The 27,085-nt window shown below is 42.4% G+C and overlaps 1 protein-coding gene across 1 annotated transcript in view; it reads left to right on the forward strand.

Annotated features, from left to right (window-relative positions):
- LOC132405865 (C-type lectin domain family 10 member A-like) overlaps positions 1–12,016 on the forward strand; it is a 60,072-nt gene extending 48,056 nt beyond the window's left edge. The window contains exons 9-12 of the mRNA XM_059990856.1: positions 223–288; positions 1,073–1,218; positions 4,188–4,297; positions 9,983–12,016. Of these exons, the coding sequence (XP_059846839.1) occupies positions 223–288; positions 1,073–1,218; positions 4,188–4,297; positions 9,983–10,130 (470 nt within the window). The 3' untranslated portion in view covers positions 10,131–12,016. The remainder of the gene's footprint in view (positions 1–222; positions 289–1,072; positions 1,219–4,187; positions 4,298–9,982) is intronic.
- The last annotated feature ends 15,069 nt before the right edge of the window (positions 12,017–27,085 follow it).

The raw sequence follows: 27,085 nt of genomic DNA on the forward strand, positions 1-27,085 counted from the left end.
TATGCCTCAATTTCATTGAGAACAAAACTGTGTAATGAGCCTGACTGTCTTTCTCGCTGACTGATTCAACACCAGACGTAACTGTGCGCAACGCACGTTTTCACCTTTTACTTTATTTTCAATGATATTGATGACGATTGTCATCATGTTTTAAGACATAGACTGGAGCTAGATGGGACCAAAAACACTAGGATCTGATGTGTTGTCTCCATTCAATTGCAGTAAACTTCAGGAAACCCGACAGCTCCGTTGTTGAACTTCGGGACGATATTTTGCAACTGAATAGCGGTAAGTTAATAATTATTAGCTAGAGATACATGTCCAGTTTTACATCATGAAACTACATCAATCTTGCTCCAGTGCAGAGCGGCATTGTTTGAGAAAATTGCTTTAACAACCCCTACGTACACCGCAAAGACCATACTTTAACCTTCGTTTGCTCCAAAGTCTCCTGTTCGACTGTATTCGCCTTTCTTAACGACGCTCATGCTTCATCCATCCTGTTTCGACACTTTCCGACAACCAGCACCTCCAATGCCCATTTAAAAAAAATCACTTGCGTTTCAAACTCCTTTGCCCAAGCCACTCCGCTGGAGCAGCAACACTACCCAGACACTGATACAACAGCATCCAAGTCCAATGACACCCGTTATTCAAGACTGGCACATGTCATGAAATTTATTTTTTCTACGGCAGAACTATGCTGCAATACATGTTAATAAAAATATTAATTACAGCAAAAATCTCATATATATAAATATATTAAATGAGTGAGTATTGCTGTTGAAGTGTTCGTGCATTCACTGTCTGTTCAGAAGTACAAGCCGAGAGCACAAGACTATTCCTGAAACACTGAGGGTGTGTCATCATGCTCTTCTTCCTCCTCGATGATAACAAGGAGTAGAGGATATGTCCTGGGTGATGGGGGTCCTTAATGATGGATGCCTCCTTTTTGAGGCGTCATACATTCAGGGATTTACCCTTTACACTCTGCATCCAAGTATCCCCGAAGTATGTCCATTCAAAACAGGACACTGCCTCTCACATTTACAGCACTTCAATTTCTTCACAGATCTTTGGCGATGTCCCACAGAATGGATTCGGTTCAGGGAAAGCTGTTATCAATTTTCTTCAAGTGCACGAAGCTGGACGGAGGCCCAGAGACACTGTGCATCGGTCGATGCCCATCTTGTTGTCATTAACAATGCAGAAGAGCAGGTGGGAGATCTTTTTGAACGGTCAAGCTGACTAGTGGATTCAGATTGCTCCTGCCTAGTGATGGCGCTGCGACACAGAAGCAGAGAGAAGCCATTCATAACTCAGTGCTGGGCTGCTGTTAGCCATGTTTTGGATACATCTTTGTTTAAGACCAATGACAGCTCTATTTCAGTTTATTTCTACATTTTTATTTGAACGTGTTACTATTCATTTCATGTTATAACCTCTGAAAAATCCAGTTCATTGGTATTCCAAGCCAGGTTCTTCCCTCAGTTTCCCTTGACATTAAACGGTGTGGTAAGTCAGCATGCTCAGTCAGAAAAGTGGCTGGGAGCAGACACGCACTATTTTAACCTCGATGGGATTATAATCTTTCACTAGGTATACCAAAAAAGGGGAACACCGCAGCCAATGTGCTTTCTGAAAGTCCGACTCACCTTCAATATCCACTTCAAGAATAAGGGGCATGTTTTTATATGTTCTTCATGTGACTATGGATTTTTTTCTGGGTAAGATTCCTTCTGATCTATCCTTACCATTCACGGTGAGATCTTCCAAGAGAAGAATTGCTTAACTCCCACAACTGATGGATTTTCTTTTTATCGACAATGTGTTGCAGCAATTCATTGCCCCAGGCTATTCAGTCCTTATGTTTTGGACCTGTGTAGATTCCAGTGCCTGCTTCTGACTAGCCGTTGATAAATTTACCCTTCCAGTCTCAAACGATTGCCCATTGTCTAAACAAACCCCTTTGTTAATCCAACATTAACGTCAATTTGCTGAGATGTTCCGACAGACCAAAGGACAATTTAAATGGAACTAAACTACCAATTTGCATATCTTTATCAAATTGTAGTACTTAAGGAACATCTGAGGTAACAAGGTATATTGACAAATTCTACACAGACAGTTGGAAGTTCAAGATCGTGCCCGAACCCGTGTCTCTGGCTCTGTGAGGGAATGGCTCCACCTCGCTTTCTCCAGCCTAAGGATGTACAAAGTGTTTTCTGGTCATTGTGAACTTCGGAGGCCCAGGTGCAGAAGTAGCATGGCTAAATAATGAGATTTATTTGTAAGGAGAGCGGACCAATAAACAGCAACCAGGCAGCAGAGCTATAATTTGGTCCCACTGTTGGAATCATTGAATTATTCTGGAACTGAAGTCCATGGAGCCCATGGTGGCCCTCTTCCTGTGCCGTCTTCTCAAAACTTTCTCCCCCGAAGCACTGGAAATGATCAGCGCTCCAACCTGTATCAATTTTACCTACTTTCCTTAAGCTCCTTTCCCGCGCGGAGTTACATCTGTGATTAGTTTCGCAGGAACACTCTTTCAATTCTGACAATTACTAGTCCTTGCATTGCGCGAAGTGATTGAAGATGTTGGGCATTTCTAGCATGTCACGACTGTGCCAAGCATTTGAGCTCCTGACCTGGTTGTGCCCGAGTCAAAGTTATTCCAAGAAATGTGCTGCACTGCCACCTACTGTACAAACTTGGAAATTGCTCGATGTAAATCACGCACAATAATATAGAAAATATTGCCATCAACTCCCAGCTAACTGATTTATTTGTAGTCATCAAGTACACGAAAAGTCCAAAGCAATGTTCTTAAGCAACACTTACTAATCAATAAAGAGTTCGCTATTAGTTATTTTGGGTTTCATCAGTGTGTTGCAACCATCACTAATCAAACCCTAAAATTTCGTAATTTGATGTGAAAGAGGCTTTCGTAATATCAAGGCAATATTTGGTGGATTTGCCGCCATCCCGTGTGCTGGACAAAGTCCCTATGTGTACGGAGCCTTATGGCAAAGTTTGATTTTGCGGGAAATTAGTCATCTCAGCATCAGGTCATTGTGGCAGAATTCCAAAAGGTAGAGACTAGCACTGTACCACCTTCAGGTATTTCCTCATTAACCTTCTTCCAAGCTGAGATCAGGAGTGGTGATGTTTACCATCGATTTTGGAAAAAATCAAAAGCTTTTTTAAGCCCTTGGCAAATAATTCAATTCGGATCTGCATGCAGCAATCATCCGGCATGTGTGATAAGTGGCCAACTTATGAAAACAAATGACCTTACTATCAATGAATATCCCTTCAACAATCAACATCCTGGGAGTCATCTCCAACTAGAAAATCGTGCACAAGCCATATTTGTATCATGGATGTAATGTGTCTGTCTGAATGCCTCAACGACTTGTTCTTCTAAGCCATCATACAAAAACACAAAACAGGTTTGTGATAGAATAGTCTTTATTATATAGCAGCTCCAAGACATATAATACATTCGACACCAGTGCATAAAGCAGATCTCTTAATCAACTGCTTACCGGTTACACAGAAACATTCATTCATTGATACGGCTTCAAAAAAACATCTCTAATTTCTACATTCCTGGTTAAACTGTAGGGAGAAAACCAGCAGATGTAGCCAACACAAAAGCCTTCAAAAATGCCCCTAATTGCTCCAAGCAATGACTTCGAATACAACTTCCTAGAACTTCCTGAATTTACAATAGAGGAACTCAAAGGACAGCCAGCCAAACAGCTTGTGTGAAAAAGAAAATTCAGTTAAAGTTTCAGGACAAACTCTTGCACAGTGCTGAGAAAAAAGTAGAGGTTATCAGATGCCAAAGCAAACTGGTGGAAGGGTTTGAGATGTAAGACAAGTGACCTGATGAAGTCCGTTTAAGGCAAATGTGGTGTCTCAGCACTGCTACGAAAGGCTAGGTAAATGATGCCTTCTGCTCATGTCATTGCCGCTGAAATTTTGAGCTGCTGAAGCTGCCAGCTACGCACCCATGGAGAATATATATTCTATATATATATATTTATAAAAGACGATCCAGTGTCATTCTCACGCACTTTCATTGGGCCATGTTTATTAGTATATCAACTACGGAGTTGGTCAATACTGTTAAATTAATTATTGGTACTACATACAATGAGGTATGTCCGTTTCCATGGCAGGACTTTTTGAGAAGGACCCTTCAAAATCGTTGCTGGATTGGCCTCAGTGATGCTGAGTCTGAGGGTGATTGGATCTGGGTGGACGGAACGGATTATTCTTCCTCTTTAACGTGAGTTTCTTTCCAGTTTGTCCCACCTCTCTGGCGTTGAATGATAAACGGAAAATAAAATAGCTCAGTACTTCATGTTCCGGGAGTTATTTACAACATAATGATATGATAACTAGATTTTCTAATTTCAGTTAGTCGTTGCCCCCTGTAGTAAACTTTTATGCTGCTGGCGATTCACCAGGTGTTCTCCCATATTTGGTCTCTTTTCCATATCTTCTCTAGCCCGTCTTCCCTCCTTTACATCACCCACCTTCTTATTCTACCCACCTACAAACCACAAAGGAACCCTTTGGATTCCTTTCCCAAGATGCCTTCCACTTGACTCTCTTAATGGGACTTTTTAACGTCATACTTACTTATCACATTTGAGCACTTTTAGTCCAAACGCTCTCACTTATATACTATACAACCTCTGTGCTTATGTTCAGCAGTTCATTCTCCTCTCTTGCAGCTTGATCCATTATTTGCTTGAGATCATCCCAAGTTTCAATCACTCCAAAGTTCACAACTCTCCCTCATCCACCTGGTTCTTTTTGCCCATTATCCCACGAGGTCTACTTGTCGTTTACAGATCCATGTCTCACCTCACAACCCCTACTCTTTAAAGGTCTCGCTCCTCCCTCCACTATCATTCCAGATACAGGGCCTGGACCCTGATTGTTGACAATTCATTTTGCTTCATAGATGCATCCTGAAATCCTGAGTTTTGCAGCATTTTGATTTCCCATCAGATTGCAGCATCTGTAATTCCTTTTTCTTCCAGAGTTTAGCAGCACCTGGATGGATTTTGAGCTTAAACTTCAGACGTAGCTTAGTGAATAGCATTGGAGTTTTAATTTGAAGTTTTTGGCCTTGTGAAGCTCATACCTATGGATATGATGTCATTGTCCTCACCGTTGAAATTTAAAGCAATAGTCTCAGTTGACGATTTATACAGACTGCCATTCCGTTTCTGTATTTTATATGCTCTCAGATTATGTCTCCCTTCTTCCAGACGTGAATGTGCAGAAAACTTATCCATTTGGTAGTTAAAAAAAGATTGAAGGCTAGAACAAAGATTTGGAGCTACCCAGAGGGAAGCGTGGATGTGTTGCCCCTGAGAATATTGTAAAGGTTGCATTGCTGGTGTAATCCAGCGAGTGTTGACTTGTATTGGACATCGACTGTACGCAGGGTCCGAAAGAATCAATGGTGGCTATATGGTATGAACACGGCTTTAATGCTTGAAATTTGCAGAAAGTTGTGTATCTATCACAGAATCAGTTGCAGAAGGACAACAAGACTATTGACCTACTGACATTGGAGGCATAAGGCAAAAAAAAAAACAGCAGTTGGAAACAGCATTGTCGAATATGAAACAGTTTCACACAGAAAACGAGCCTCAGTATCAGGCAGTGAACGTTGCCGTAGTTGGAATAATCTGTACCATCGACCTACGTTGTTGTTGTGAGCCGCTTTAGCATGAAAACTTTGAATGTAAGAGGTAGGAAAGATAGGGAGGGTCATGTGGGTAGAACAAGATTAAGTCCTGACATGAGAATCATAGAAGCTAATTCGCCTCATAAAAAGCTTTGAATATAACTGAGGATTCTGTTAACCGAGGTTGAGGCTCCTTTTTTCAGCAGTGGTGATTTGGAGATTCGAACTGTGAGAACTTAGCTCACTCAGGTTCGCCGGTTGAGTACAAAATGTATCGATTAGCGACAGTTTTCTGTTTTTGAGCAGCGGCCATTCAGGATCAGGATTGATCGGCAAGAACAAAATAAAATAAAGCTGGGAAAGCGGACCAGCGATTGTTACAGTGGCCAGTGTTAGAGTGGGGATTTCAAGACTTTAGTTCTTTGAGACTTCAACGAGATGAGGCTTTAGTGAGAAAAAGCGAAAATATGTTTGTAGAATTTTCCTCATGTTTGTTTATTGTTTTTCTTTCTTTATATTTGCTCAGTTAGAACAATGGGGATACCAGGAAAGGTGGTTGAATGCTCCGGTGCAGGATGTGGGAAAGGCTCCCTGATGATTACAGCAGCGTGAAATGCATCCGGCTTCAGTTTCTAGCACTCCATATTAAGGAGATGGCGCTGTTTGTGGATGAACTCTGGATCATTTGGGAGGCTGTGGGGATGATGGACAGGACAGAATGAGAGGTAGTTTCCATCAAGCTGAATGACACAGGCAACCAGGCAATGGGCTAGAAGGAGAAAGGGTTGGAAATAGCCAATGCAGAGTACAGCTGGTGTCATCCCCCTCAATAACTCTTTGGAGACTGATGAGGAGGATGGCCGAGCAGAGGAAAGTCACAGTGGTCAGGGGTCTGGAACTGAATGGACGGGGAACTGTGGTGGTAAGGGATTCGTTAGTTAGGTGAACAGAAAAGAGGTAGTGTGGACAAGAACGAGATTCCCTGATGGTATATTACCTCCCCAGTGAAAGTGTCCGGGATAACATGGATGCAGTCCTCAGCACCTCGGGAGGTAATACAGTGCAGTGTATTAGATTCTAAATTACAGTGCAGGGTCTCCAGACAGTGCTTTATGATGCCATAGATCCGATCAGGGACATCACTGAGCTGAGCACCTGTGAGGCAATCTACTATGCGGGTGTCTCTATCACGTCCACAGAATCTTGTCTCTATTCCTCTAATAATGGAATCTCCCATTACTACTGCAGTCTTTTTCATGTCCTCTTCCGAGCCACAGCACCAGATTCAGCGCCACAAAATCTGGTAGCCATGGCTCCCCTGATAGGTCGTCGCCCTCAAGAATATACAAAATGGCACACTAAATATTCAGAAGAATGGCCACAAGGGTACTATACAGTTGCTGCTCAATTCCTTTCCTTCATCTGATATTCAACCGGTTACCTGCCTCCTGCAGCCTAGGGGTGACTACATCCTTATAGATCACATCTATAATTTATTCATTCTCCAGTATGAGCAGAAGATTATCGAGCTGTAGCTCCAGTACCTTAAGGTTCTGTGAGGAGCTGTAGCTCGAGGAGCCTGGTGCAGAAGTGGTTATCTGGGAGTATGGACATCTCCGAAAATTCCTACATCTCACACGCAGGAGCAAACATTGCCTTGCACTGACTGTGACATAACCGACGATGAATCAAAAATAAAGAGGAAGCTTGGCACTAACTTACTTCACGGAAACCTGATAAGCCAAGCACTCTAACGCTGGCCCACTTTCTGTCTTTCTAATGAAGCCTGTTCACTGAATGGATGTAGTTCTGTTTGAAAACTGCCGTGAAGGGCTGCTATTTTTAAACTTTAGCCATGGATTGGACATTGGCTTTGTGGGAGAATAGTAGGAACCGATTGCATTTTTGACTGAAGGTCTGTGACTCATAGAATGCCGCAGGTACCAGTGCAGGGTCCATTGTTGTTTGTTTTCTACATTAACGATCTGGATGATAATGTGGTTAAATGTGTCAGCACGTTTGCAGATGAAAGCAAGATTGGGGGTGTAGTGGACATCAAGGAAGACTATCAGAGCTTGCAGCAGAATCTGAATCTGCTGAAAAATGGGCTGAAAAATGCGATATTGAGTTAATGCAGCTGAGAGGAAGTATTGTGCTTCAGTAGGACCAGCCAGGGTAGGCCCTGCACAGTGAACGTTCGGGCACTGAGGAGGGTTGTAGAACAAAGTCATCTGTCAATACAGGTCCGTAATTTATTGAAACTGGTGTTACAGGCAGATAGGGTTGGAATGAAAGCTTTTGTCACATTGGTCTTCATAAATCAATGTATTGAATGCAGCAGATGGAATGTTGAAGTTGTATAAGACATTGGTGAGGTCTGATTTGGAGTATTGAGTGCAATCTTGGTTACCTACCTGTAGGAAAGATGTAAGTAAGTTTGAAAAAGTACAGAGAATGTTTACAATAATGTTTCCAGGACAGGGGGACCTGATTGATGAGGAAAGCTGAATAGGCTAGGACTTCATTCCATGGAACGTAAAAGACTGAGGGGAGATGTTATACAGGTATATAAAACTATGAGGCATATAGATAGGTAAGTACAAGCAGGGTTTTTCTACTGATGTTCAGTGGGACAACAATTAATGGTTATTTTCAACTAGTGGTCATAGACAACAACTAGTGGTCATTTCAGGTGAAGGTTGATATACTTAAGCGGAAAATGAGGCAACTTCTTCAAACAGAGCATCATGAGAGGGTGGAAAGAACTTCTAGAGCAGGTGGTGTATGCGAGCAAAGTTTAAATCTTTAAGGGAAGTTTGAATAGGTATCTGGATGTGATGGGTATATAGGTCTATTTTACCAGTACAGGTAGATGGATCTGCATGGATCTGCATGATACGTGAAGGGCCTCTTTTTGTAGTACTCTATGACTCTATTACAGGTGTGCTGGTTTCGCAGCAAGATAACAGTTGTTGAGGTCAGTTGCCCGACCCACTCTTCAGCTCAAAAAATGAAGATTGCTGGTGAAGTAGCAGCCAGTGGTAATGTGCAGTCAGGAGTCGAAGTTGACAAATCAATTATCAAGTCACTTAGTCAAGGCATATGCTGCTTTGATGCAGGAGGGAGAGTCAGTCCTGAAGATGGATGCAGTGGTTTGGAGGGGTTTGATGTTCAAATATTTACTGAAATATAAACTGGGAAATGTTAGTATTATAAGTGACTGATGTGAATATATGCACAGGTCACTGAAAGCCAAATGCATGTGTATTATTAAGAAAGGAAAGGGCACGCTTGTTTTTATTCTGAGGGTGTTTGAATAAAGCAGACAGTATTTTATTTTACATTCGCTGGAGTATTGTGAACAGTTTTGTCCTAATAAACACAATATGAATATATTTACCACAGAATCAGACAATGAGGGCTCAAAAGACCTGATCCAGAGTAGCGCGTTTGCTGAATGAGGCGAGAGTGAATATTGTTCTCAGAATTTAGAAGAATGAAAGATGGACAGAAAGAAATAGCTTCAAAACCAATGTATTAGCTTATGCAGTGCCCAACACATCCATTTGTAACTAATGATTAATAATGTGTTTGCTAAACAGATTTTGATCCTGTGCAATTTCTAACAAGGATGTCTGTGCTAAAGTTATGATTACAGCAGTCATTGCCATCTCCAACCGGAAGCAGCAAATGTCAGATGCTGGGTCAATCCTTTGTATGTGAAATTAACAAATACATCAGAGCAACGGGGGGGGGGGGGGAACAGGAAAGTCTAAGAGACTGAGTCTATATTCCTAAGGTAATGATGAAAATAAATGCTTCAGATCTGTCATTGCATGGGCAAAAATTTGGTGGCCTCTGCTGACCAGATGATCAGTACCAGTCACAGCTTCTGTGAAACAGAAGCAGACTCTGCCTTCATGGAGCAAGATCTGCATTACACTCAGGTATGAACTAATGATGCAAGTAGCAATTGTATCATGTTAATACTGCAATAACCATCTGTACTGGAATATCAATATGGCTAATTTCCTTTCACTGAAATAAAGTCCAAAACTCCAACCAAACAATTTTATGGGAACACTTCAGCATAAAATTGTCATATTTAGAGTATTTTCACCTCCAAATTCAGAAGCTGGGTGAAAGGTAGGCAGCATATGCAGGTCTTCTTGCTGCACCATAGCCTAGAGCATGAATATGGAACTAAATACGAGATGGAATTAGGTGTCCCATTAATAATACTACTTTCCTTGCTCTTTTATTTAGAAACTGGGCTGAAGGGGAACCAAATAATGAAGGTTACACCGAGGACTGTGTGGAGATATTTGTGACTGGAGAATGGAATGATTTGCCATGTAATGTCTTTCGGTATTGGCTGTGTGAGAAATCTTCACTGAATCTGCCTTCAATATAGCAGTTGGTACCAAGAGATCAATGACCAACTTTGTCGATATTGAATATGATATACAGATGTCATGTTGTATATGGACATATTTTAGTCTATCCGAAGAACGGTGATATTTCAAAAAAAAGTATTTCAGTCACTCATTCATTTCCTTTACTGATGAGACTTCTTTTTGAAATTCCACATGTGTTGCTTTTTCCACTCCAGCTATAATGAATTTAGATCATTACTACAATTATAAATGTATTTTTCACCTTTTGCTTACCACTTGGAAACGGTCGCCAGGCTTTAAACTATCCAGTAATTGGAGCTAATTCAGCTTCCTCATTGAACCCTTTCGGCTTGAAATTGAGCTTTACAGGAAAGTGGCTACGTTTCGACTGGAGGGAGAATGCATCCCTGACCAATTGAACAGGAAACTGGCAACTAAGCTTAATGAAAAGAAAACTGACATAATGCATTTTGGGACAAGCGACAATGCAAAAAAAAATTGCAATTAACTAGAAACATTGTTTTCTTTTATTATCAGTGACATATGATGTGATTCTTATTTCTGTTTTCAGCCAGAAGTCAGTACAAGACATAGAAGTCTATAAGTTACAAAATTAATTTCTTCAGTAATATACTAATGAGGTAAAATTCAAAGTTTCAAATGTTCAAAGGTCCATTTATTATTTAAGCATGCCAATACTGTATATAAAACTCTGAAATTTGTCATGTTTTCATAACCGTTCAGACATCTGATGGTAGAGGGCAAGAACCTGTTACTGAATCATTAGGTATAGTTCTTCAGTTTCCTGTAACTCCTGCTAGATTATAATAATGACAAGAGGACGTGTCCTGATTGTGAAGGCCATTAATAATGAATGTGACCATCTTGATTGAGGCATCTGTGGATTTGATTGTACCGTGATACAACTGGCTAAATTTGTATTCCTCGACGTCTTCTGGTGGTCCTGTTTATTGTAGGCTCCATACGAGTCAGAATGCTCTTTCTCTTACATCTGCAGGAATTTGTAAATCTTTGGTCATATAACAGATTTCCTCAAACTTTGCGACTTTTGAAAGAAGAATATGTTCATGGATCCCCAATCTCAGCAAGTGCAGTTAAAACGTGGTTAAAATAATCAGACTGGTTGTGTCTATCTATTAGCCAAGAATAACAATCAATGCAAGGAGTACTGGAAGTAACAATAACTAGCTGCTTCTCCGATTGAACATTGTTTGCGAATCTGATCCGGGGCATAAAATGTGTGATTGGATTGGATAGATTTAGGGGAAGTGAAAACGATCTAGTCAGGACTGAAATTGTAGTTACATGGATCATTTTTAATGTTTGGGATAGTTTTTAAACAGTTTTTAATCCTGTACACCGTATGTGAAAAGTAGTCTGAACTTGGAGTGTGTGAGTCCGAGTGCCGGACAGTCCATCTTATTTTTGCGCTCCAGTCTCATCCCCGTTGTGCCTCCGCTATTCGCTGATTTTTTGTCAGCAAAAAATGACAAAATTCTGTCGATGTGAAATTTAAATGAAACATATCCTACAGATCAGTAGCTTTAATGCATTGATGTGTATATGCTGTTATACAATATTGTTGCCCAACACTGGAAGACTGATAATTAGGCACCTTTAAAATTTCTGAAACAGAACAGCTTCTACTGAAGGATAATAACATCCCCAATGTCTTCTTCACCCCACTCATAGCCCACTTCTTCACTTCACGTTCTCCCGCTTTTGTTCGACAATTTGGAATATGGGCAGTTTAGTGATTTAATTGCAGTGTTTTTCCCTCCCTGTGGACTTGAAGTTCATAATCTACTGAAACTTTTTTTTCTGCTGACAAGATTTTTAATGAAGGATAAATGATAATTCCACTGTCTGAATCTCGGGTCTCGGTGTGTTCCTTTTGATTTGTCATTGATGTCAGGAGAATACAGTAAAACGTTTGCGGTATCTATTGTCTGTTTGTAGCGTACTTCTAATAACTGTTTGTGCTGAATCCAGCCACCCTGCATTGAACCGTGCCGCAGCCAGCCGCTCATTTCTATAGCCAGTATTCAGTTTGAAACACAAAACTATGTTTAACAAGGAGCTTCATGCTCCTGTAGAATAACGTTGCTCCATTGTTTCACACAATTTGTCTGACAGAGGAGTTATACAAGTGACTGTAAAGACTCATTTCTTTATTAAAACGACAATTTAGTGACACAATAGTCCAAGGGAATCCCCAAGTCTTCTCCCTTTGTCACAAGCACAATATATTCGGCAGTCAGGCAGCGTCTATAGAAAGGAATAAATTTCCGATATTTTACCCCGAGATCTTACATCAGGACTAGAAATAAAGGGGGAAGAAGCCAAAATAATATGGTGGTGGAGAGGAAGGCGTACAAACTAGACAGATGATAGGTGGGGGGGGGGGGGGGGTTGGGAGAATAGGTGGTTAGGGAAGAGTAGTGATGAGAAGCCTGGATGAGATAGATGGAAAATACAAAAGGGCTTAAGAAGGAACCTGATAGGAGAGTTGTACATAGAGGGAAAAGAAAGGGAAAGAAGAGGGGCACTAGAGTCAGGTTGGAAGCTGCTAAGATGAAATATAAGGTGTTGCTCCTCCAACCTTAGTGTGAGTTCATCCTTTCACTAGAGGAGGCCATAAACCGATGTGCAACAATGGGAATGGGCCGTGGTATAAAATAGTTGAACACAGGGAAAATCTGCTTCTTGCGAATGAAGAAAAGCTGCCTTCCTTTTCATTTTGGATGAAGAATCTCAGCCCGAATCATCTTCTCCATAAATGCTGCCTGCCCTGCTGATTTCTTCCAGCATTTTGAGTGTGTGTCGTTCCCCTTCTTTAGATATCTATTGCAATTTGTGCCTTAAATCCGTCAGCACAAAGTTAATTTTCAATCTCTCCCCACAGGGTGTACGTCTCTGCTTGCCGAGCATTTTTTTTTGGGTTGGTTGGGGAAGGTGTGGTATTCTGCTCTTTCTGATCATTCTCTTCTACTTTATTTGAGAAGATTCAATTTAGGTCCTCAGTTGGACCATGCATGGAGACCCATGTGTATAATTTGAACTCCAACCATTCAGATATATGAACTGACTTGGAAATAGTCAAGATTAGACTCATAACATCAATTTCTACTCTGAAAGGGTCATGTGTGGAGCTGAAGAAAGACAAACCTCATGACTAAGGTTTGGAAAAACAAGATGTGAATTCACTGCGACAAACAAGATGTTGTTGGGATTTCAATGGAAGTTGCTGTGAGGCTTTCTCCATCGGAGAAAATCACCCTACCTGAGACCTCTCTGGGTGATATGATGCCCTCGCCAGTTCGGTCTGAATCTTTCGATTGCCAGATGTGCATTCAGCTACAGTGACTGATTCTGGATTCCCCTTCAATTTAGCACAAACATCTATCCCTTATCTATTTAAGGTTGGCATGCATCTACAAATTCTTCAGTGGATGAAAATAAAATTTCGTCTGATACCGCTGAATGCGTTACCAAGAAATCCTGTTCTACCGATAGCTATCAGATCTGATCGTAAAAGTTACCACGTGACCACTACTTTAATTGTTGATACGAAGCAGCTGTGGAACAAAATAATGGGGCCAGAAGTGCTCCTGTCTGATTGTGAATGCCATGGATGTGAGAGGAGGGTGAAATTTATATTTCTAGCTGTAAGTTGATAATAAGCAACAAACACCCGGCATTTTCAGCATCTGAAGACTTACTCTTGTTTATGCACATTGATTTTGCCTGGGGAAATGATTAGAAAATCTTATAATGTAAATTGCCTCTAAATTGCTGTGTGGGAATATTTTTAAATTAAATGTCAAGACTTTGACGGGCACAGTTGATGACCAGTAGCAACAGAAATATGAAAAATCACAATATTTCATACGCCGACATACTGTATCCATCACTCTACTGGCTCAATCAACCCAAATGAATACAGGTCAGTCAACATAGGAATTGAAAGGTATAGTACATGCGCTGGACATTCAGCCAACTATATATGTGCCGACCATCATACTAATTCAAATTGCACATCGGCCTGCACGGAGTATTTTTACTGAGTGTTTCTCCCTTTTCCATGTGCTTCTGTAAATGCCTGTTACACTTCACTATCATATTAGTTTTCACCAGCTTCCTGTGCATAACTTTCCCGATAACTACCTCTCTGTGTTGTAAAAGTGCCTCCTAAACATACTATGGCTTTAACGGGTCTCCTCTTTTACTGGGCGCTTGGGTCATGATGCGTAGAAATATTTTGGAGGGCGACAGTAGAGGCAGCAACCTGTACTGCTCCAATCTTCTTCCTACTGGGGTAGGTGCAGGCCCTGCATGAGTGTGGACAGTGTACTGTTTAATAAGAGAGGAGTGAAGATAGTAGATGGCCTGATGAGTAGAAGGCTGAAGGCATTTCTCCCTGCATCATTCAGTTACCCAGTTCTCTATTCAAATGGACAGATTGATCAGCTGTCCTGTTCGACATGCTCTGCGATTTTGCATCGAACCCCTGTGCTTAACATTCGCTTGAAAGCGGTGGTGAGACAGTTGTCGTTTCACCAGTCTCAACGGCAAGTGTGCAAAACTTTGCTACATGGTCTCTTGCTGACCATCTCCCTTGGCTGAGGTGCAGGAGTCGTTGAACAGCTATTAGATCCCGTACTGGGAGAACAAACACTTTTTAAAGTCGACTGCAAATTGCCAGAATCAGTGGGCTGCAGAGGAACCTTGTTGCTGTAGGTCTTTGAACAGGATGAGAAGGGGTAGGGGTGGGGGGGGGGGAGGTTTCGACTGAAAGATTCACCAGTTAAGCCAGTTTATGGGCATCATTACTGAACCGACTTAATTGAGCTTGGAAAGTCATCTCACAAAGCAATAAATTTTCTGCAGCCGTCAGGGTCACCGGACTAGCTAAACATCAGAGGAACGCTCGGTTCAGGTGCAGAAGCAACCAAAGGAATCGGGAATTAGAGATTGAGGCCGATGATACAGCAATAGCTGACGATGTAGGAGGTGCTGGTGCTGGAACTGGGACTACTGTGTGGAGAGCTATAGAATAGTGTCTGTGTGACTGATATTGATTCTGATATTTGCTGTGCGTTGCTGAAACATCGTTTCAATTGCTGACTGTGTTGCTTTTGAGTTTGGACTATGCTTGCTACTCTGTGAGTAGTCCTTGCTCTGTGAGAGATATCTTTGTCAATCCCTTCTCACTGGTTTTAATTTCTCCACCTCCTGAACAACGAAATTCAAGGCTAATTACACCTGTGTCTTTCCTCTGGATCTATTTAGATGGTAACGTTTTGGTGACATTCTTTCAGATGGAAAAAAAAAACAGAGATGAATGAACAGTTCTCTGAATTTCAACAAACACTCTATAGATCAAAAGAAAATAACAAATGTCAGGCCAACAAGCCACTACCTAAAACCTCTGAAACTAACTAGAAAATTATTTCCATCACTGATTTAAAGCAGAAGCTTAGAACTAAATTAATACAACACGAGTGAATCTGCAGATGCTGGAAATAAATAAAAACACAAAATGCTGGCAGAACTCAGCAGGGCAGACGGCATCGATGGGAGTGACGACGTTTTGGGCCGAAACCCTTCATCAGGAGACCAGCGAGACCTTCACTCCTGATGAAACGTCATCACTACCTCCTCCCATAGATGCCGTCTGGCCTGCCGAGTTCTGCCAGCATTTTGTGTTTTTAACTAAATTAATACTGTTATTTAAACAGCGCCTGTCTAAAACCCTCAGCTTTCTTTTCCCTCAATGAGAACTAAGTTAAGCAGGGGGCGTTGACGTCGCTGTGCGGCCGTTAAGATTTCATAAGTCTGAAACAAAATGAAGGGAGTTACCGCAAATACAATTACAAAGAAACCGTATTTGGTTAGAATGAGAACATTCTTACTGCGATATTGTCGCCCTCTTTCAGCAGACTGTCTGCGAGAGCTCCCATGCTCCGCGGCAGTGTGCGTGGTTATGGCATAGAATGCATAACTAGTAAGTTTGTGCATGAAACCTAAAAAGGTGGCATCGAAGACAGAGAAGAATGTTATTTAAATATCCGATCATAATTGACCCAAAGGTTGGTAAATGGCTTTCAATTTGGATAAGGACGAGGTGTTGCAGCTTGGGAAGTCAAACCACGATAGGATTAATACAGTGAATGGTTGGGACCCACGGTGTATTTTGCAGAAGTGCAGGTGCATGACTCCATATGGGACTGTGAATGGTAGACAATGGAGATAAGGCAATGCTTGGCGTACTGGCTTTCATCAATCCTGGCACGGAGGATAGGAGCTGGGACTTTAAATGGCATTCGTATAAGACTGGTGAGAAGGCATTTTGAATATTCTACAGACTTTCAGCTGCCCTGTTAAAGTGAAGATGACACTGAGCTGGAAATAATGTAAAATAAAATCGAGAACATGTAAAGGACATAGTTGGTCCAGGAACATTATCGATACTTAAGAGATACTTGGACATTTACGTGGAAAGGAAAGGGTCTGGGAGAAAAGCTGGAGAATACGAAAAGCTTGAATCGGCATTTGATTATCTATATGAACTCATAAGACCATAAGTCAAAGGAGCAGAATTTGGCCCATCGAGTCTGCACCGGCATACAATCATAGCTGATCCTTATTCTCTCCTCCTCAATCCCACTTCCCAGCCTTCTCCCCAGTAATATTTGATGCCATGCCAATCAAGAGCCGATCTATCTCTGCATTAAATATACCCAGCGGCTTGGCTTCCACAGCTGCCTGTGACAATCAATTCAACAAATTCACCACCCTCTGGCTAAAGAAATTTCTCTGCATCTCTGTTTGAAATGGACGGCCCGTTAACCTAAGGATTTGCCCTCCTGTTCTAGACTCCATGGGAAACATCCTTTCCACGTCTACTCTATCTAGGCCTTTCAACTTTCGAAAGGTTTCAAAGAGACCCACTTCATCTTTCCAAATTTTAGCGAGTACAGACCAGAACTATCAAACGTTCCTTGTAGGATAACCATTTCATTCCTGGAAACGTTCTGCCCAACTTTCTCTGAACCCTCTCCAATGTCAGTACATCTTTTCTTAAATGAGAAATCCCAAATGGTTCACAATACTCCAGCTGAAGCCTCATCAGTGCCTCATAAAGCCTCTGCATAACATCCCTGTTCCTGCATTCTAGATCTCTTGAAATGAATGTGAACATTGCATTTGCCTTCCTCTCCATCAGTTCTACCTGCAAGTTAACCTTAAGGATGTTCTATTCATGGACTCCAAAGTCCCTTTGTATCTCAGATTCTTTGATTTTCTCTGCTTTCCGAAAATATTCTGTACATTTATTCCGACGACCAAAGTGAATGATCATGCATTTCCCAGCATTATTTCCTTTGACACTCTCTTGCCCATTCTTCTAATCTGGTTAAGTCCTCCTGCTGCCTACCTGTTTCCACAACACTACCTGCTCCTCCGGCAGTCTTAGTATCATCTGCAAATTTGGCAACAAAGCCATCCATTCCATTATTTAAATGATTAATATACAGCATAAAAAGAAGCCGTTTTATTCCCACTCGTTGCCGCCTACCAATCAGTCAATGCTCTAACCATGGCAGTAATGTCCTTGTAATGGCATGTGCTCTTCACTTGGTAAGTAGCCTCATGTGTGACATCTTGTCAAAGGCCTTCTGAAAGTCCAAATATACAACATGTACTGCATCCCCTTTATATATCCTATGTGTAATTTCCTTAAATAATTACATCACGTTTGTTAGGCAAGATTTTCCCTCATTGAAACCATGCCAACTTTATCTATCTTGTCCTGTATCACCAAGTATCCTATAAGACCGTCCTAATCAATTGACTGCAACATCTTCCCAAACACCGAAGCCAGGCTAACTGATTCATAATTTCCTTTTTGCTGCCTTCCTCCTTTCTTAATGAGTGGAGTGACACCTGCAATTTTCCGTCCTCTGGCGCCATGTCAGATCCAAAGACTTTTGAAAGATCACTAATGTCTTCATATACCCTATCACCACCTCTTTCATCTCGCCCGTGTGACTTATTTACCCCTAGGTATTTGAACTTTTTGAGATTTTTATTCCTTATATACTTCACACCATTTTTTAAACGCTTTTCATTGAATAGAGAAACCCATCTCACTGGATGGGTATTCTTTCCATTGTTATGTCAACTCATATGTATTCCTTATAATCGGAAGTATAAATGTCATCTAATTATTTGTGCAAATTGCTACTTACCCTGTGGGTATCTTGTGACTATCTCATGACCATGATATAATTGAGTATCTGGTGAGCATGATGTAATGGTCTTGGGATGGTGGGGTGATGTAATTTCCCACCGGTGTGAGATCAGATGATGTAATTTTCCCGCCAGTGAGAGTTCATGTGATGGCCTGTTTCAACAGGTATAAAATGGGAAAGCTTTGCTGTGACGCAGGTCAGTTCGTAGTTTAATTCGGCAGTTACTCCGTTATGCTGCGTATTCGTCTCATGCCACAGTTTTAGTTTTACAGTGGAGTTTTACTTTCTATCTTAAGTTTCAAAGGTTATTGCCGACAGTTTCACACATAGCTGCCAGTTTAGTCCAGTCGGAGAGTGAAAAATTTATCGAAGTATGGCAAACCCAAAGGATCGAGTAAAGTTGGTATTGTCAGCGGTAATACAGGATTAACCTTATTGTAACCTCGTTCAAGGAAGTAGTAACCAGCATCTGGGATAGCCCCTGTCTTGTGAAAGCAGAAAGGGTTGGACGCAGTGTTACTTGCCAAGGAGAAGGTCAGTGCCTTTAAGCCGTTTTTATTTCCATCGTCGTAAATCCTTTGGGCAAGGGATATTTCCGCTGGAATCAACAGTAACGTCACGTCGTCGAGGAATTCGTTACTTCAGGAAAGTCTTTCCTAATTGACTGTATAAATCATTTTGGACTTTCGTATTTACCACTTTTAAGAACTGTGTTCGCATTTATCGCTTTAACACTTGTTCGAGTTGTTGTATAGCAGTTAACTTCTGGTTAAGTTGGTCATTTGTTTACTTTTCATTTTTATTGAGCAGTGTTTAATACATGTTTTATTTGTTTATAAAACCCCGTCTCAATTCTATATTCATTGTTGCCGGATTGTAACAAAATCATGTTACATTTATTTACTACATTGAAATTCGTCCGATTCCGTGGATTACATAATAGTATTCCATTGATTACACACTTTAAGCAAGTATGTAATCACATTCCATTAATTGTGTAATTGCACACCACAGATTGTGGACTTGATTGAATTGTCTAATGCCATTATATCAACTGTGTATTTCTTTCAATGAACTGAGAAATTGGATTCAAGTCCTTCGCTACCTGTGTATGTTTTCGCTAAACGTGTAATCCCATTCGATCTATTGTGTTCTCTACCGTACCAAACGTGAGGTACCATTCAAATAATGAACGTGTACACTCAGCTCTCAACTCAATACACGGAATACTGTCGATTGGGCACTATTTTCCACTGACTGCTTATTCTAATTCAATGGAAATTGGAATTGCTTTCCATTATCCTTTCCATATATTATGTAAATCATTCATTTAATTATGTGCTCGATACTATTACGTCAGTAATTCTAATCTTGCAGGAGTGTACTCCATTCGGCTTGCACAGCCGTAAGGAGATATTTCATTCCAATGAGTGCGAATTGCATCTGCTATGAACCCCAGTTTCAACAGGAGTTGATGTATTGGAAATCTGTGTGTTATGTACCCCAGTATCAATTCTTGGAATAGTACATGAGGTACTGGAAATCTGTGTGTCTCTTGTAGTGTCACGCGATGATCTTGCGCAGATTGCTCCAGACACACACTTTGAGAGAGATCCTCTGTGGGAAAGACCCACTTTGGTGGAGAGTCAACACGAGGAAGTCTGCAGATGCTGGAAATTCAAACAACAACAACAACACACACAAAATGCTGGTGGAACACAGCAGGCCAGGTAGCATCTATAGGGAGAAGCGCTGTCGACGTTTCGGGCCGACGTTTCGGAGGTGACAGACATTTCGTAATCCAAACGTGGATCTTTGGCACCCACTTTGGTGACACCTGCAAAGTCTCGGGCGTGTGGTGACCAGTCCTAGAAAAGGGACTTCTTGTGTCAGTTACGTGGAGAAATTCTCACTTTTTGAGGACTCTTCGAAACAGACCGTATCGTGAGCTCGCATCCTCCGTAAAAGTACGGTGGCCGCTTTGTGAGATCAGTGCTCGAGTAGTAAAGTGTTTCTGCCGAATCGACTTCAGAAAGGTACGGTGGCCGGTTTGGCGTAACTCTGCGAGACTCGCTTCTTCTCTGTATTTTGAATCTCTGTCTTTAGATCGTCACTTCGAAATTATACGTCTCTGCTATCAATTCCCCTGTGAATCCCTTGAAACTTTCTGAACTGGCATTCTGAGACTCTGCTCCAGTAAGACTCTGTTAAGAATTGTTCCTAAGTTTAACCGTTTGGGAGCTATAGACGCATAGCTTTGTTAACATCGTTATAAGTTAGTCGTTTGTTTAATTTTCAGTGTTTCTGAGTAAGTGTTTAATGAACTTATTTGTTTTGCAATAATTTCCTGACTCCGTTCCACATCCATTATTGGTTGCTCCACGTAACACATCTTATGCTGCATTCAGTTAAAAGTTTGATATTATTTCAGAAATTGCGCAAATATTTTCCATTTAATTTCTCCTCCGGACCATTAATTTGGTATCCTTCCCACTTTAGTATGTGGACTCATTCCATGGAATGAATGACCAACGCAGCTAAACGTGATATACAAATCATAATTTGTGAGATCATTCTTTAGGTATTACCTGTTTAACCATTGAGCATCGATTTTCTTTCACGCAAGGTGAACCCCATTGCTCTGGATGTGTATGATGCAGTTATGTGGAGCCTAGCATACAAATGTTCCATTAAGCTTACAAACCGATTTCGATGGTGATGCAATCCAGTCTACGAAGTGGGTGGTTCACTTTAATGACGACGTATATTCAAACCTTTGAGTGTGCATTCCCATTCAAACAAATACGTACAGTATGTCATGCAATCTGGCCAGCCCAGTCCCTCCTGTGACGAAACGCCGAGACAAGGATGTTAAGGACCAAAAGCTGAAGTATCCGAGACTACACTCGAGACACAAAGTTGTGATTGTGTCGAGAACAGGGTACTTGTCCAGATGCTGGACGAGACATCCAAAACACAACCACAGAGTGAACTAAATATGAAATGTCGATTGTGCATCGAGAATTCCTCTTCTTTTGGGCTAATCACGTCCCGCACCTATCACGCAGCTGCCAAACTGCCACTTGCTGTAATGGAGTATGACAGAAGCCATGGCAGGGATCAGATCCTGCATCCCCAAATTGTTTTAATTAAAACTTTCACTAGGGCCCGACACGTCTCTTTCTCCGGTGATACAATATTCTGCGAACTAACCAACAGTTCTACCCAATAGTTATCTAAACAGCTCCGTATGTCCTATCTAATATCCGTTGCACATCTTAATTACTTGTTCTACTATCTCGGGACCAGAGAAAAATCACGCCACCCATTCCCGTGCTTACCACCAAGTGCCAAAGTGGAGTGTAAACCTATATGTCCTATCCTTAACCACATATCTCCCCTCCTGTCCCTTCCCAAAAGGCGCCTTCCTTGAACCTACGCAAACAAGCTGTTATACGACATCCCTGTCCCACCCCTATGGCGCAGTTACTGTCATTTTCCTATCTCAGCTAACGTGCTACAACATTTGGCTTCATAATTTCCTATATTGATTATGATATTTACCTCTGACTTAGTGAGTCTCTGCTTTACGATACCATCTGGGCTTTCATGACCACAAACACCTACATGTGCAGGTACCCAACAGAACTGTACTAATATTCCCGCACTCTGCTGAACAGATAAATTATAATACACTTCCATCAAAAGATCAGGTCTCCTTGAAAGCGTTGATTTCGAACTGTGCAGTAGCTAGGCAGAATAGAAACATAGAAAGCCTACAGCACAATACTGGTCCTTCGGCCCAGAAAGCTCTGCCAAACATGTCCTTACCTTAGAATGTACCGAGGGTTACCCGTAGCCCTCTATTTTTCTAAGTTCCATGTACTTATCCAGGAGTGTCTTAAACGACCCTATCGTATCGGCCTCCACCACTGACACCGGCAGCCCATTCCACGCACTCGCCACTCTCTGCGTAAAAAAAAACTTACCCCTGACCTCTCCTCTGTACTTCCAAGCACCTTAAAACTGCGTCCTCTCGTTTTTGCCAGAAAACCAGCGCACAGCAATCATGAATCTATTTGACTGCGTTTGCTCAACCCATTGCAGAGTAATGACTTCTGCTGTATAGATTAAATTCCTATCTGTCTGTCTTTTCATCACATCAATATTAAACCAGCCCATACGTATCCTAGAGCCCATACAGCTCGAGCACTATATCAGAGTTCAGGTGTTCTTTAAATATCCAAATCCTTGTGTCAATGTGTGGCCGCCAATTAGCGGAACGACATTGAACTGTCCAGACCCCAAAGAAACGGTGTGTCTAAACCACGGAAGCTGGCCGGCTCGCGTGAATACCGCACCAGGATAGCCTCACCGACAGCCAAATCCCGACGAAGCTGGACACTTGGGTGACATTGACGGTAATCATGGATAAAAGATTGCTCCAGGATATGCCTCTCTGGAGCCCAGAACAGTTCCTCGGTCGAACCCCGTTCCAGTCAACGAGGAAATGCCGAACACCCCGTTGGAGTATCAGAAGTTTACTTACAGTGACAAGTAGTTCCCCATCAACAACTCTGGGTGGTGGCACGGCTGATGGTGATGGGGCTAAAGAACTGGTACTCACAGGTTTCAACTTGGAGAAATGGAAGTGGGACTAATCATAAGGATCTTGGGGAGGTGTAATCTCTAGGGTTCAGTTTCTTATGAACCTTGAAGGATGCAATCGAATTGGGCGCCAGTTTTCTTGACTCCGCCTAATGAGGCGAATCTTGAATTGACAACAAGAATTCTTGCCAAGATGGAAAGCCTTCTCTTATCCTAGAGCCTAATCCCAGCTGCACAACGAATATTGGTAGCGCCTTGTTGCCATCGAACGATGAAACGATGAAGGTCTGGTGTTATCAAGTCTCTGGAATCACATATCGACTCCGATTTGGATTCTGTTTCGACAAAGGTCTCTAGTGAACGTATAAAGGAGACTCGGAGGCCAGGTGAATTACCGCCGACAGCTGACGAGCATCAGGAGTCGTCCTAGGAGGGATGTTCGAAGCATCCAGCTTCGTCGGGATTTGGCTGTCGGTGAGGCTATCCTGGTGCGGTATTCACGCGACCCGGCCAGCTTCCGTGGTTTAGACACACCGTTTCTTTGGGGTCTGGACAGTTCAATGTCGTTCCGCTAATTGGCGGCCACACTTTGACACAATGATTTGGATATTTAAAGAAGACCTGAACTCTGATAGAGTACTCTAGGCTTTAGGATAAAGCCTATGTCTTCCCTTATCGTTGGACATCAGTTCGGCTTTACGGGTAGAGGCCAACAAATCTCCTTCGCCCAAGTCGATGTCTTCTTCATGGTTCACCCGGTCGTTCTGATCATTGGATTGCGGGCGAAACCCAGAGGAATAGTTCGCGGTTTCCCTGGTCAGAGTATAGAACGCTTTCCAAAAACTCGAAGGGAATTGTGAACCACAATGTGACTCAATATCCACCGGTAATCCATGGATCCTGAAGACCCGATGAAGGAGAATCTCAACCAGCTCAGTAGCTGACGGTAGTTTGTCAAACGCTATCAATTTACTGGCTTTCGTGAAGCGATCCATAATTACCATGATGACGGTGATTTCCTTAGGAGGCGGGGGACCTTTGAATGAAGGCATTAAAAAGTCCATGGACGCTTGGGTCTTCACTTTGCTGAAGATCTTTCACAAATCCATATAGACCAAGGGAATTCACAACGGCACATGCGTTACAACTATCCACGAACATCCCTTCTAGGACGACTCCTGATGCTCGTCAGCTGTCGGCGGTAATTGTCCTGGCCTCCGAGTCTCATTTATACGTTCAGTGGAGACCTTTGTCGAAACAGAATCCAAATCGGAGTCCTTATGTGATTCCAGAGACCTGATAACACCAGACATCCATCGTTTCATCGTCGATGGCAACGAGGCGCTACCAATATTTGCTGCACAGCTGGGATTAGGCTCCGAGTTTTAGAGCCTTATTCAGAAGGTAGTCTTCAACTGTTACCATGACTGCCAGGGCTCCAGAAACGTCAGACAACTCCTTGGCGGGCTTCTTAGCTGTTTCTCAGCTAAAGAACGTTTCTCTCCCGTTCCAGCACACTGCCGATTGGAAAGAGTCGACACTCGTACGGTCTTGTTGACTGCCGCCAGCCCGTCCGCTTTTGAAGTCAGTACTGGGTTTCCGAAAGGCATTGGGCAACCCCGAACAAAAAGTTACCTTCTCGTTGGATGTTGGTTAGGTTGCACGGGGATAAGTGTAAGTGAGCAGTATCTATGATATTGAAGCAAATGTCCTCCGTATGTCCCCCATGTTCCCAGCAGACATCGATATTTGCAATACTGATGTCTGCTGTAGGACCGGCCCGGACTCAAGACGTCGTCTTTCCTGACCGGGCGCTGTTAAGCTTTCGCTCAATTCCTGCAGGGACATGTTGAGCCGCCGAGATGTACCTAAGTCCAGGAAATCATCAGCTGCCCCAGAATCCGCAAAGGTTTTCACCTTTCGCCGGTTGTTTACCCTGGAGGTCTCCGTCTTCAGGTTCACAGTGGAATCATAGAACATAGAAAATCTACAGCACAATGCAGGCCCTTCGGTCCACAAAGCTGTACCGAACATGTCCTTACCTGAGAAATCATCCATAGCCCTCTATTTTATTGAAATCCATATATCTGTCCAGGAGTCTCTTAAAAGACCATATCACATCTGCCCCCACCACCGTCAGCGGCAGCCCATTCCACGCACTCATCGCTCTCTGCGAGAAAAAAAAACCTGAAATCTCCTCTGTACCTATATCCAAGCACCGTAAAACTGCACCCTCTGGTGCCAACCCCGGGAAAATCTTCAGACTATCCGCACGATTGATGCACCACATCATTTCATACGCCTCTATCAAGGAAACCTCTCATCCTCCGTCTCTCCAAGGTAAAAAAAGGCCGAGTTAACTGAACCTATTCTCATAAGGCATGCTCCCCAATCCAGGCAATATCCTTGCAAATTTCCTCTGCACCTTTTCTATGGTTTCCACATGCTTCCTTTAATGCTCCGATCAGGACTGAGCACAGTACTCCAAGTGGGGTCTATATAGCTGCAACATTACCTCTCGGCTCTTAAATTCAATCCCACGATTCATGAAGGCCAATGCACCGCATGCTTTCTTAACCGCAGAGTCAAACTGCGCAGCAGCGTTGAGTGTCCTATGGACACAGGCACAAAGGTCCCTCTGATCCTCCACACTGCCAAGCGTCTTACCATCAATATTATATTCTTCCGTCATATTTGACCTACCAAAATGAACCACCTGATACCTATCTGGGTCGAACTCCATCTTCCACTTCTCAGCCCATTTTTGCATTCTATCAATGTCCTGATGTAACCTTTGACAGCCCTTCACATTATCCATAACACTTCCAACCTTTGCGTCATCAGCAAATATACTAATCTATCCCTTCATTTTCATCCAGGTCATTTATAAAAATCATGAAGAGTAGGGGTCCCAGAACAGATCCCTGAGGCACACCACTGGTGACCGACCTCCAGGCGGAATATGATCCATCTACAACCATTCTTTGTCTTCTGTGGGCAAGCCAGTTCTGCATCCACAAAGCAATGTCCCCTTGGATCCCATGCCTCCTTACTGTCTCAATAAGCCTTGCATGTGGTACCTTGTCAAATGCCTTGTTGAAACCCAAATACACTACATCTGCTGCTTTTCCTTCATCAATGTGTTCAGTCACATCCTCAAAAAAATTCCATCAGTTTCGGAAGGCACGACCTGCCTTTCACAAAGCCATGTTGACTATTCCTAATCATATTATGACCCTCCAAATGTTCGGAAATCCTGCATCTCATGATCTCCTCCATCAGCTTACTAACCACTGAAGTAAGACTCGCTTGTTTATAATTTTCTGGGCTATCTCTTTCCCTTTCTTGAATAATGGAAAGAGATAGCCCAGAAAATTATAAACAACATCTGTAACCCTCCAATCCTTGGGAACCTCTCCCGTCCCCATTGATGATGCAAATATCATCGCCAGAGGCGCAGCTGCCTCTTCCCTCGCCTCCGACCGCAGCCTGGGGCACTTCTCGTCCGGTCCCGGTGACTTATCCAACTTGATGCTTTCCAAAAGCTCCTGCACATCCTCTTTCTTAATATCTACATGCTCAGGCTTTCCAGACCGCTGTACGTCGTCCCTAAAATCGCCAAGATCCTTTTCGGTAGTGAATCCTGTAGCAAAGTATGCATTAAGAACCTTTGCTTCTCCTCTGGTTCCATACACACTTTTCCACTGTCACAATTGATTGGTTCTATTCTCTCGTAACTTATCCTCTTGCTGGGACAATCTGGCAACAAACAGGTGAAAACACAAGACTGAAATACACTGAGCAATAAACAGAGAGGCTGATGATAGATAGAGCACAATGAGACACAGGTGGCTGCAATACAGGTAATAATGAGAAGCAGATGAGAGATGGAGTACGCAGTAATACAGGGGCCAGAGTAGAGCAGGAGCAGGCAGAGGAGCACATGTCAATACAAAACCACTGACTGAGAAATGGAGGAAAACACAAAAAAGACAAAGTTCAGCTGGACATACTGATACTGCATCTATCATCAGAGACCCCGCCACCAAGGTCATGCTGCGGCCAAGAGGTAGGAGTTCCTGGAATGT

The sequence above is a fragment of the Hypanus sabinus genome, chromosome 16, assembly GCF_030144855.1.
Source record: "Hypanus sabinus isolate sHypSab1 chromosome 16, sHypSab1.hap1, whole genome shotgun sequence".
Classification (NCBI taxonomy): domain Eukaryota; kingdom Metazoa; phylum Chordata; class Chondrichthyes; order Myliobatiformes; family Dasyatidae; genus Hypanus; species Hypanus sabinus.